Below are 13,503 nucleotides of genomic sequence, written 5' to 3' on the forward strand. Positions count from 1 at the left end.
CCCATTCCTGCCTCGGACTTTGCATTTCTGTCCCCTCCCCTATTGTTCCTCTGATTAACTCCCATTTATCCTATTATCCTTGCATCCCTGGGACGTATTCCCTGACTCCCCAGCTTAAACTTGTTTTCCCTGCTTTTCTCCCTCTAAGGACATTGTACTTTTCCTTCATAGTTTTACTACAGTTGGTAAACATGTATTTATTTGGCATTTGTCCAGCTTAATTGAGATATAATTCGCAAGCTTATATGATCATTTGTTTAGTTTCCTAAAATGAAAATCCAGGAGAGCAGAACCAAGGTCAGTCTTGATATTTGCTGCCCTGCCCCTCTGCCCCCCACCAGCCCACTTAGAATAGTGACCTGGCACATAGCTGGGCTCAATATTTGTTGAGTGAAATGAATGAGTACATTAAGTGCTTGAGAACTCTGCCCTGTTCACTAAGAGTAGCTTTGAATCTCTGCTTAAAATCTGGATAACTGCTTTTAGAGTTAGATTTGGGGTAGGTGCTTCGGGTATTTCAGCCCACAGACCCTCTTGAAACCTCACCTGCCACTCTCCACCCTGTGACGTGTAGTTTTACGCCCATTGAAATACCCTTTGCTCCTGGCAATCAGTCATCATGCAATGCTGTATCCCTGACAATCACAGACCAAAAAGAGAAGGACTGTGACATGCACTCTAAACCTGGCTGCATTTTGCGTCCCAAGCTGGAATGTGACGTCGGTGGCTCATAGCTCCATTCAGGTCCGCAGGCTGCACCACTTCCCTCTGCAGCCCAGATCCCGGGGCTCCAACACCCACCGCCTGGAAGCTCAGCTCGGGCCCAGGTTCCGACCCTCCGTACATCATGGCAGCCCCCGAAGGCGTCCCTCACGACTGTGCCTTCCGTACAACATGGCCACCTAGGGAGCGCGCCGCAGCCCCTCCCACCCGGCCACCGGAAGTTTCCGTTTGAAATCCAGGCTGCACGTCAGCCTGGCAGTGCGGCGGTTATCGGGGAGCACCTTTTGAATCCGAACGGCGAAGTTTGCGGGCCGGAGCAGCAGGCACCTGGGTTCGGCTCTCCCGGGGCACGGGACTGGGTTGATGGGAACGGAAGGGTTGGGAATGGACGAGTTTCCCCCTACTCCTCCCCGGAGTCGGGACAGACTAAGTTGCGCTCTCCCCGGCCCTCCCCCTGATTTGGGGGGTCCCCGGCCCACTGCGGGGTAACATTCACCTTCCGCCTTCCAGGGCCCAGCCTTGCCACCTTGTTACGATGACCAGCGTGGTTAAGACAACGTATACTCTGCAGCCCCCCTCAGTGCTGAGCGGCGGCCCGCCCGCAGGTGGGTGAGCACACCGCCCCCAGGGGAGTGCGGAGGAGAGAATCCTTGGCCCGGAGTCAGGAGCGCGGGCGGGGTTGGGCGGGGAGGGCGTTCCGTTGGTGCTTTCTGCTGACTCCGCTAGAACCGGGCTGTCTAGGTTTAAGATGGAAGTTAGGGGAAGAGGGCCGTGCGGCAGGATTTTAGACCTGCCCCGCACCCGTGTTCCTCAAAACAAACCGTGCTGCATTACCCATTAGATTTAAGATCCCGATTGTCCTACAATCCTATTCCCATTAATTTAGGAAGCCCTTTCTCAACATTACCGACTTTATTTCCAGACGTGCGCTATCTGGAGGGACTGGGTCTGCTGTCGGGGGAGAGAGGAGTCGTTTGAGAAGCTAGATACTTAGGGGGGAAACACTAGGATTACCCATCATGTCTGGTGCACATTTGTATCTGCACAGTGTCTCATATAGTACATTCTTCAAAACATTTGTTGAGTTAAGTGAGAGAGAAGGGATCGGAATGCTTAGGTAGAGCATTGGAGAAACTTGGGAGAAGAGACATGATTTTTTTTTTTTTTTATGGCTTTGCCATCTTGCTTTATGTTATTTGTCTTGTTTAAAGTCATTGCCTAGGATCTGCAGGTGTCCCCCTGCGTAATCTAGAGACTGAAAACAGAATGAGCTTCAAACATCAGAACCTGTTGTGGGAGGTTTTGAAGCAGCTGTTTAAGATATCTTCCCAGTGACACCATCTGCTGGTTGAAGTAAATAGACTATTCTCCAAAGGCTTAAAGGGTTGTCTTGCTTGTCTTATGTTGCCTCAGAACACCTGAATGGTAATCCTGGCATGAGCGGGGCCCAGGAGTGGCTGGGGGAACCAGGGCCATGTCTGTTTACACTGCTTTTCCCTCAGAACGCAGTGCCCTTCCGTCACTGGGGAGTGACTGGCTGTCCCCTGCAAAGTTGAAGGTTTTTCATCTCTTTGCTCTCCATCCCTTTCCCAGCTTTATGATCATATGAAACCTCAGTAATTTAACATTTTTAGGCAGTCTTCCAGGTTTTTGTTTTGATTTTGGGCATGGATTGGTTGTTTTTACGTTTTAGTTTTGTTTTTATTACAATTGTTGGGGTAACATTGGTTAATAATATATAAATTTCAGGTGTACAACTTTTAAAATACAACACCTGTGTACTTGATTGTGTGTTCACACGTGAAGTCTAGTCTCCTTCTGTCACCATTTATTTGACCCCCATTCCACTCTGGTAACCACCATTCTATTGTCTGTATCGATGAGTTTGTTTTGTGTGTTTTTGCTTTTTGTTTTATATTCCACATATGTGTGAAATCATATGGTTGCCCTTTTCCATTTGACTTATTTCATTGCATAATACTCTCAAGATTCATCCATATTGTCATAAATGACAATAGTTCATCTTTTTAAAGACTGAGTAGTATTCTAGTATAAAATGTCCAGCTTTGGCTCTTTTTACCTTTTTCATCTTGAAATCTATTTTATCTGATAGAAGTACTGTTACACCCACTTTTTTCTCTGGATGCTATTTGCTTGGAGTATCATCTTCCAGCCCTTCATGAGTATCCTGCAGGCAACATATAGTTAGGTCTTGTTTCTAATCCATCTCCCTACTCTGTGCCTTTTGATTGATAAGTTTATAGCCCATTTACATATAAGATGATTATCGACATGAGGACTTAACTACAGCTATTTTAGCTTTGGTTTTCTGGTTATTCTGTGTCTTCATTGTTTCTTTTCCCTTGTGATTTTTGTCTGCTATTTTAATTTGATGTTTTTCAATTTTTTTCCTCTTCCTTTCCTCTTTTTTTATGTTTCATGTCTCAGGTGTGGATTTTTGTTTTATGAGTACCATTAGGTTTGTGTAAAATGTCTCATATATACAATAGTCCTCCTTTTGATTGTCTCATCTTCATTCACGTGTACGTTTCATCCTTTTTCTCCTCCTTTTATGATTTTGATGTCACAAATTTTGTTTTTATGTTGTACATTTATTACCAAATTGCAGTATAGTTATTTTTTAATGCTTTTTTTTTCCTGAGTGTCTACTAGCCTATGCTGAAGTAGAGTTGCAATTTTCTGCTTCTGTATGTTAGTCACCTTACTCAAAGTTTTGTATGCGTTTCTCTTTTTGTTTTAAATTTATTGATTGATTTTTAGAGAAAGAGGGAAGGGGGGAGAGAGAGAGAGAGAAACATCAATTTGTTGTTCCACTTATTTATACATTCATTGGCTGATTCTTCTATGTGCCCTGACCAGAGATCAAACCCACAACCTCAGTGTATCAGGATAACACTAAACAACTGAGCTACCCATCCAGGGCCTGTATACTTTTCTCTTTTTGTTTCCAGTAGAAGAGTGCCTTTCCACATTTCTTGTTAATGCAGGTCTTGTGGTGGTAAATTCAGTTTTGGTTTGGGTTTTTTTGTTTTTTGTTTTTTTTTGGTCTGGGAAAGCCTTTATTTCTAAAGGATAACTTTGCTTCATACATCATCCTTGGCTGATGGTTTCTCTCCTTCAATCTTTTAAATATTTTTTTCTACTATCTCCTGGCTTGCAATATTTCTACTGAAAATCTGATGATAGTCTAACCAGTAGGTTAGTCTTTTTTTTTTCCTTCTGGCTGCCTTGAGAATTCTTTCTTTGATAATAATTTTTGACAGTTTGAATAAAATGTGTCTTGGAGAAGGCCTTTTTGGATTGATATAATTAGGTGTTCTGTTAGCTACCTCTTTTCTAAAGTCCAGTTCTTTCCATAGGCTTGGGAAGTTCTCATCAATTATTTCCATCAGTAGGCTCTCTGTTTCCTTCTCTCTCTCTTTTTTTCTGGCATTCCCATTAGCCTATGTTGCTCTTTCTAATGGAGACAGTTCTTCTTTCTTTCTTTTTTTTAATTCTTAGTTCTTCTGCTCTTCCTCCAGGGCCATTTTTAGGTTTCTATCTCAAGCTTGCTAATTTTCTCTTCCTTCTTGTTTGCTCTGTTTCCAGTGCTGTCTAGTGCATTCCTCATCTCGTTTATTGAGTTCTAGCTCCAGAATTTGTTTATCTTTTTTATAGTTTAAATTTCTTTGGTAAAGTACTTCTTTTGTTCATTAATTTTATTCTTGAACTCAGTGTACTACCTTTCTGAGTTCTCTTGTACCTTATTGAACTTTTTCATAACTGCAATCTTAAATTTCCTGTCATTGAAGTCATGGTCTTCCATGACTTTGACTTTGGTTTCTGGAGATTTTTCATTTTCTTTCTGTGCTCCCATGTTATCTTAGTTGTTCATGGTATTTAATGAATTGTTTCTCTGTCTGCAGATTTGAGGGTAGTGAACTATTTTCTTGTTTATATACTGTTTGCTCTCAATAATTAAGTAATTTGATAGGTAGGGTACTTTATTTTGATGGTGTTATAGTTTAAGTTTTTGTTTTTTCTTACTGTGCTATTTGCACCTCTGGGATCATGGTGGAGCGGTGTCACTTCCGTTAAGGACAATGCCACGTACCCACTGGGATGGTGGGTGTCCCCTGTGACTGAATGGGTCTGTTACAGGGCACTACCAGTGTGGTGGATGGTAGAGTACTGGATTTGCCTGCTCTTTCCTTTTTTCTAATGGTTGCTGGCCCTGCTGTGTTTTTGGAGGCCTCGCCACTGGCTCTTCCTGTCTCTGTTGGGATGGGTGGGGCAAGAGAGGCAAGTTTGCGATCTCATGGTTCTGCCCCCTCCCTGTCGTCACCGCTTACTGTTTAAGGTTTCCCAGCCACCTCTCTCTGGGTCTACCACAGTGGGGAAGCGGGAAGGGAGATGCATTTTCCCTGGGGAACACTGCTTTGGCCCCTCTTACAGCCCTAGTGTGAGGGCTGCAGCCTGACTTCTCCACTACTACCATGCTCACTGTGTTTCCCCCATCGTGCCTTCCCACTCGTTCCAGTACACACATCTTCAGGTGTCCCAGTGTGTGGATCTTTGAGGCGTATTTGTGTGTTGAGCAGAGGATCCTTTGTTGAGTTATAGTTGTCTGACTTAAAAATTTAAGGGGAGAAACGAAGGAGTCCTCTTACTCTGCTATGATGTTTACGTCACTCCAAGTTTTATGTAACTCCAAGTTTCTGTTTTTTTTTAAATAGGTAATATATACACATGTAAAAAATTCCAAAGTTAGGAAATGATATTCAATAAAAAACAATTCCCCTTCCCTTCCTTGAACGCCAGCCATCCATTTTCCCTCCTAACAGCTCTGATTTTAAGAAGATAATCTTTGTTAAGTCCTGCTAAATTTTTCCTACAATGCAATCCTGAGGTTCTATCTAGCAAATATGGATTATTGTAACTAATTACAGTCAGCAAAGAGTGTTAATTTTGATCAATTTACTATTAACACCTTTTTACATGAGATAGATTTGTTATTATGTATAACTTATAAATACTTAACATAGGAGAAGATAAATATATTCCCCCAATGTTACGTTTTAATTCAGACAGAGACCTCAAAAAGAACCCTTTTTAATCTTTGTTTTGTGGGTAAGAGTATGGAAAACAGGGTGTATGTGTCTAGTGAGTATACCTATAAATGAAATAATTTGTTAACCTGAGAAATGATATTTATTCCAAACTGTTATACAGTTAAACTCTTCAAAATGAAGTATTTTTTCAAATACTTCAAATACAAATACAAAATTTCCTAATCCCTGTGATCCAGTGCTTTGTACCTCATTTCTTCAGCTTGATTTTATTGTTATGGCTCTTTATTTAGGTTAAGCCTAAATGAGCCATTTGAACAAAGTAAAAGTTATTGTAAACTAGAAAACTATATATGTGTGTGTGTGTGTGTGTGTGTGTGTGTGTGTGTGTGTGTTGTGGGGCGGAGGGGTGTGCTTTACTCCAGAACAAGCTACTGCTTCAATTTGGTATGAAATATAAGTGATAGAAAGCACATGAAGGGCAGCATAAGGGTTAGGGGGAAAATACTCTCCTCCAGGGAAGAAGTGTGTCATGGCAGGGCCATTTCTCTGGCTAGCTGGCAATACAGAACAGAATGCCAAATAGGGAATCTCTAAACTTAACCCTGTGAGTGCCAACATCGCTGTGAGCGATACTGACAGATTTTCCCAAAAGTGCCAGTGTCAATCCCAGTGACTCTTTTTTCGATGGCTATAAATGTGAATAACAATGGAATAATTCATATTTTATGTTTTGTTCTCTGTTTTTGCACTTCAGGTTAAAAATTAATATAATTTTTTCTCATGTTGATCCAAATTTCGAATTACACATGGCACTCAAAGGGTTAATGTTGTATAAACCAATTAAAAGGGCTGGCAGTACAGGTAATCAGCGTGGAAGAGGGAAAGAAGGCTAGAAGTTTCTTAGAGATGGTCTGTGAAACCTCTGTTAGTACGCCGCCCAAAACTTTCCTCGGCGCTGGGACATAGACTTCGTTTAGAGTAGTTAGGGAGACAGTCTGATCAAAACAACTACAGCAATAGTTGAAAGGGCAACTCGAAGCAGCTAGAGTGTAGCTTTGGGAGAGCATACAGGGTGCCTCGGAGCTTAGCAAGGTGGTTTGTCGGCTCCTCTGGTGTTGGATGAAGCACTCACCGTGTTTGCCCTGCTGACTGCCACGCTGCCTCTCATTTAGCCTTTGCTTGTGCCAGCCTTTACTTTATACCCCTTGGCCGTTCTGTTTGGAATGTCATCAGGCTTTTGGCTACCCTTAAACACTGCATTGCCACATTTAAAGCATCTTGGTTTCCATCCCAAATTAGTGTAGAATTCTTGTTTTTCTGAATTAATCTTCACAAGTTGAGATTTGCCAGAATGAAAAAACAGGTTTTCTGACAACAGAATGGAGCTGTTTGTTTTAGAGGCATAGCCGTTGGGTCATGATGCTTGAGGTTTCACCCTCCTATTTTCCTTTGCAGACACACAAATTCGAGCCACTTCTAAGAGCTTATTACCTGTTAAATCCAAAGAAGTTGATGTTTCCAGAATTCTTCATCCAGGGGTTTCAGAGAATGATGTTATGAAAATCATCAAACCAAGACGAGAAAATGGGTGGGTCAGATCATTGATATTCAAATCAAGTATCTTGCTAGAAATTGCTCAGTACGAAGAATTATAAAGTCGGATTTTGGAGAACACAAGGCACTGGAACAGCTGGCCTGTAGTCGGTGACCCAGAGCAGTGCAGCATTGCTGAGTTGTCTGTGAGGACCCTTTGTGTTGATCAGTTCTGAAGAGACACAGCAAGGGTTAGGATAAGAGGTACTTTTTCCTTTCTCACCACTCACTCTGAGTGTACAAATGGCATTACTGGGTCACACACCAACCCTAAATGGTAGTCGTGATGGGCGCTAGTTATTAGCCTATGTTGCTGTTCTGAGCACAGTCCAGCCCAGTGTGTGTGTGTCCCTCCCTGCAGTGCTCAGTCCCCATGTAAGTGAGGCTGACATGAGATAGCCACTCAGTGTTGGGCAGGAGGGGAGTTCTTTCTCTAATAAGCCTTTTTCAACAATCTGTGCTAAAGCAAAAGTATGTGGGCCCTCAGAGCTTATCAATCTTATGCTAGTTGAAGAATTGTCTACAATCTCTGGTTCTTTCCTCAGAAGACTAGGCTCTTCTGCTTTTTTGTTCACAACATATGTAACTACATATTATGATTCTCTGATTGCTTCCTTTGCTGGTTTTCTTTTTTAATTAAGGTAAAACTGACTACAACATTCTAGTTTTCAAGTGTACAACATAATGATTTGATATGTGTTTATATTGCAGAATGTTCACCACAATAAATCAAGTTAACATCCTGATTTCTTTGTCTTTGCTTCTCTAGGCAGGTAAAAGCTGCAGATACTGCTATCAAGAGGAACATCAAAAAGAGGTGAACATTAGGGTATATGAAGGTTGGGTACCATTTTAGTGGATCTGAATCCTGGTTGTACAGGATTTGCTGGGACTTGTTTAATGTGTCCCAGTGTGGGCACCACCCCAGAAATCTGATCAGAATTTTCAGGAGTGCGGCACAGCCAGATTTGAGAAACACTATCAGGGCAAGATGTTACTGTCTTCGGCACCCATCAAGAACTTTTGGGGTTTTAAGCCAGGACCCTGCCGATTGGAAATCAAACCCAGCTATGACCTATCTACAGGACTGGAAGCCTTCGAGATAGAAGGGGCTACATGTAGTTAGTGATTTCAAGATGGTGTTTCTGATGGTGATGCTGCTGGGGCTAGTGAAGGCTAAATCCAGGAGAAGGATCCTTCTTTCTCTCTTTGAGGCTAGCGTGAACATTTTGCAATCCCGAAGACAAATAATGTAAGCTGAAAATCCTATAGAAATAAGTCCTAATTACCAATCTGGGCATATCTTAAAAGTTCTGAAAACAAAATACTATCAAAAAGAACTCTGAGAAATTTGAAAATAACATTTAGTGGTGATAATGGCTACTACTTATTAAATGTTTACTATGTGTCAGAAGCTGTGCTAAGAATGGTACATGTATTCTCTTCTCCTTCACAGTAATAATATTATGAGATGCAGGTATTATCCTAATTCTAGAAATGAGGAAACAGAGCCTCAGAGAGGTTATGCAACTCACTGAAGGTCAGATACCACTATATAATGAAGCCAGAATTCATATCCTTGTTTGTGAAACTACATAGTGCATACATAGTCTTAACCCCTCCACCACTTCATATATTCAATAAGTACAATTATCTTTATAGCTACAAACCATTTAATAAGCAGAAATCAGAGGAAGAGCTCAAGGATAAGAACCAGCTCTTAGAAGCCGTCAATAAGCAATTGCACCAAAAGTTGGCTGAAACCCAGGTAAGGGACCATCAGACCTCTGCATTCAGCTGCACTGGGTGATGCATGTGGAATCCCGAGGGACAACCCCTCTGGTGGGAGCAAGTTTGTATGCCCAGGTACCTAAGGGCAGAAAGTTAAGACACCAGGCTTGTGCTGTGGCTATCTTAAGAGCAAGGGCAGTAAAGACCACCCCTGAGGAGTGGAATGGGGCAGGATTGATATGTCTGCATGGCACCCCATAGGGAGAACTAAAGGACCTGACCCAAAAGGTGGAGCTGCTGGAGAAGTTTCAGGACAACTGTTTGGCAATTTTGGAGAGCAAGGGCCTCAACCCAGGTAAGAAACAGCACACAGTCGCCTTCAAAGGCATCAGTGCACGTGCCCTCTCCTGCAGTGATTCTGGACTGTGGGTTAAGAGTCCAGCATGGCAGCAGCTGGCCTCGTCAGGGCAGGGGTTTGGAGCTCCTCTTTATTCTCATGTGATGTTGACTGTGCCTGACCAACAGAATTTCAGATGGTCATGGGGAGAGGATTATTATCACTTTCTCATCTGAACTCATTATGCCATTCATTCGGCACCTAAAGATAGGACCTTGCAAATTAGACCAGAAATATTTTATTTCTTTCAAGAGAGATAGCATATAGGAATTACCCAAGGACTGTACTGGGGCCTCAGACTGAGTAGAGGAGCCTGAAAATGCCCAGGGAAGGGCCCCGGGCTTCTTTGAATTAAGGAATGCTGACTTTGCTACTGGTTAACCTGTGCATTTTTAGGTTATATTCTTTATAGTCACCATATATATTTTTACATTATTTTAATTTACAATGTGTATGCACTACTTTTACCAAAAATAATAACACTTAAGGCCTGAAAAGGCTTTAAAAAATAGTTTTGTGTTTTATAAACAAAAATTTCAAACTATACATTTCCTTTTGACAATATTTTTTGCTGAGGAGAAAGCAGAACGAATTTTTGGCCATATCCAAACATAGAAAGGAAGGAGGTAAAAACGCACCTCTGGAGGCAGGTGTGGACGGCACTGCCAAGGTGAGAACTCGGGAAGTCAGGGAGCAGCTGCCTAGACAAGTTTCCCTCATGGAAACTCTTGTGCTTGTCCTGGAGGGATTTTATTTTATTTTATTTTCTAAGGTACAGTTCCCTAAGTGAAGCTGACTTGATTGTCTCCATTACTTTTAGGCAGTGAAACTCTGGCATCACAGCAAGACTGCAACACGGATCACATGGACTCTATGGTGAGGGCATGGGTGTGAGAGGGCGAGGGCTGAGTGGGGCTCTGCAGCTCTCAGAAGGTCTCTGCCATATGCTCAGACCCCCTGAGAAGCAGCCTTCGGTTATCCAGGATAGTGGAAAAAGAGTGGTGGATGTCTATTAAAATAGCATATTTATTTGGCAGGTGACTTTGTATTTATAAATATGAGTGAGTCTTGAGTTGAAAGTGTACTGCTTTAAAACACATAATAGGATAGGCCTGTATAGAGCTTTCTCGTTTCTCCATTCTACACTAGACCAAATTTCTCTCCTTATTGCTTTGCTGAGAACTATATAATGCAAAGGTTCAGCCCGAATTAAATTTGACTTCTCTTTGGTTTCTTCCCAAAGTAGAAAGGTAATTGTTTGGAATTAAAGTCTTCTGAGCTTCTATGATCTCTTCCCTAAGATCAATTATCATCTTAGAATCATAGAATAATAGATACGGAAACAATTCTCAGTTCTCCCAAGCTATTAGTCACACCTTCAGTGACTACTATGTTTTGTTCATGTTGCTTGTGTAGCCGAACTCATGAAGTGGGGTAATCTGTTGTCCCTCCCAGGGACGGAGTTCCTCCAGGGTGCCCAGGAGAGAACCCGGTACAGATGTGGGCACTCAGCCAATGACTGAATGATGTTAGCGATCATCTAATTCAACTCTCCTTTCATACAAAGAGATTAATTTATATGAAGACGATGTTCACATCTCAATAAAGATGTGTTACTACATTGTACTTTCCCCTTAGTTGCTGTTAGAAACTTTGCAAGATGAACTGAAGCTTTTTAATGAAACAGCCAAAAAGCAGATGGAGGACTTACAGGTAAGAGGCGGACATCACCCAGAGTCAGAATTACCATTTCCTACCACAACAGGTGGAGCTTTGGAGGGTTTTTTCTTTAGTTTTAGTAAACTATTTTGTAATAATTTTAGATTTACAGAAAAGTTGCAAAAAAATACAGAGAATTCAATTCCTGTAGTGTGAACATTTTACATCATCATGGCATATTTGTCAAAGCTAGGAAACACCAACATTGATGTATTACTATTAACTAAATTCCAAAACTTCATTTGATTTCACCATTTTTTTTCAACTACTTTTTCTATCCTGAAGACTCTTTAGAATTGTTCACATCTGCAGGGCATGAGACAATGTTGCTAGGTTGCTCAGCGTTGAAAGTTGAGACCTGTGTAAAATCCATGCTGTGGAAACTGGATACCTCAAAGAAACCAATAATAGGAAATCCAGCTTCTTGGGTCTGGACTGCTTTGGGTTGCTTGGTTGAATCATGGGATATGACACTGAATCCTACAGGATTTTATTGCTCCAGTTTAGATAGTCTATAGCAAAAAGGGACAGTCCCTAAAACCAACACAGATAAACAAATCTAATGTCAGTATTTCTGGGGACTTCTTTAATGGAATAGAAGCATAATGTTTCAAAGTTTTGTGTTTCTCTTTTTGAATGTCTTCCCAAGCAGGCCTTAAAAGTAAAGTTGAAGATGAAAGAAGAAGAAAGGGCCTCGTTCCTAGAACAGCAGACCTTATGTAACAGTCAAGTAAATGATTTTACAACAGCCCTTGAGGAAATGGAGCAGCTATTAGAAATGTGATAAAAAGCAAGTGGCCAGATAGCTCTCTCTTGGGGATTAACTCTTAAGAGGAAGCCACGAAGGACATCTGCTTCTTGGTCATGATCTTCTAGGACTCACCATCCACAGAATGAAAACAGTTTCTGCAGTAGGATTAAGGACAGTTTCTGCTGGAATGGCAGTTTCTCCTTTAAGCAAGTGTTCCTAACCTTCAGATTGGTCAGCTCTCTGAAGCTATCGTGTACACAATTAAGGTTTACAAGAGGGTGGCCTGGAAGCTTGGGTCAACTCCTAGGCAACAAAGCAACAGACACACTGTTAGAATCGGGTGACTAAACCAGCCACAGCCAGAGAATCCAAAAGATCACATTTAGATGTACGGGAAGAAACCCTCAATTGTACACTGGAGAACAGGTGCTCCACAGGAAATATCACTGATGAGCCATGCATTCCCCTTCTAATTTGGAACATACTCTGTCCCATCCTGGTTGGACTCTGTACCTCATTGTAAATTTATGAACTTAAAGATACTTGAAATGGCTTAGTAAATGGGATGAAGGTATAGATAGCAATAACACCTACCTGAAACAATACACGTTGGAGCTTTTAATCTAAATCACTTCTGGTTTATATGTGTGTATATATATATTTATAATGCTAATTTTAAAATAGATACTTCTGTATTTGGATTGCAATATTGAGAAGTGAAACTAGCCTAATTGTGTTCACTGACTACTATTGAACTAATCTAGTTCATGACTCCAATTTAACCCAGAATATTTTTCTCCCACTCGTTAATTGCTCCATGCCTACCCCACCCCATCCTCCAGGAACATGAGCTAGTCTTCTGAGGTTGTTCCCTCTTTGTAGCAGTGGGTGCCAGACTCCATCTGCCAGGTTTGTGTCACTAGCTGTCTGTGTTCTCCCTGTATTCCTAAGCATGCTTATATACCTGCTCCTTGCTTTGCACGGCCAGTCCTGACCTGGCTTCATGGATCCTTAATCAGCTGAGGTCCATGGCAGTCCACCCCAACCTGGTTTACCAAAGGCACAGCCATATTTCATTTCTTAGTCAAACTAGGCAGTCTTTGGCCATCTCCCTTTTTTTCTGCACATACTAATTTTTTCACCAAACCCACCCACCATTACTGAGGCTGCCCAGAACCAGCCATTCAAGCCAGGTACTGGCCTCACCCTAACTTAAAGGGCTAAAAATCTTTGCCTTCACACACAAACATTCCTGCAGTTAGTTATTTCCCAAATATTTTGAGGAGAATCCAGTTAAATCTCACAAGTGAGAAGGGCTAGACATTTTCTTCTACCCATTTTTAGGATGTTTATAGTTTAAAAGATTGTTTACCCAAATGAATTTGTAATTGCTATTTCAGGCCAAAATAAAGTTTTACTTCCTTCTCGGAAGGAGAGGGTGGGAAACTCAGTTGTGGGATCCTCACCTCCTCGTTGTGCCTCCCTAGCTAACTCCTGAGAATGCAACGATCTCAATG

At 41.7% G+C, this 13,503-nt stretch overlaps 1 protein-coding gene across 1 annotated transcript; it reads left to right on the forward strand.

Moving 5' to 3' along the window:
• Positions 1 to 847: 847 nt before the first annotated feature.
• Positions 848 to 12,711, forward strand: KNSTRN (kinetochore localized astrin (SPAG5) binding protein). Its single transcript, XM_090270408.1, is given in 10 exon segments — positions 848 to 909; positions 911 to 1,054; positions 1,234 to 1,328; positions 7,251 to 7,383; positions 8,158 to 8,205; positions 9,051 to 9,156; positions 9,381 to 9,474; positions 10,337 to 10,392; positions 11,155 to 11,229; positions 11,888 to 12,711. Coding segments are annotated over 10 exon segments (945 nt in total). The 3' UTR covers positions 12,020 to 12,711.
• Positions 12,712 to 13,503: the final 792 nt, after the last annotated feature.

The sequence above is a fragment of the Furipterus horrens genome, unplaced genomic scaffold, assembly GCF_987537825.1.
Source record: "Furipterus horrens unplaced genomic scaffold, mFurHor1.1.pri manual_scaffold_3, whole genome shotgun sequence".
NCBI lineage: Eukaryota > Metazoa > Chordata > Mammalia > Chiroptera > Furipteridae > Furipterus > Furipterus horrens.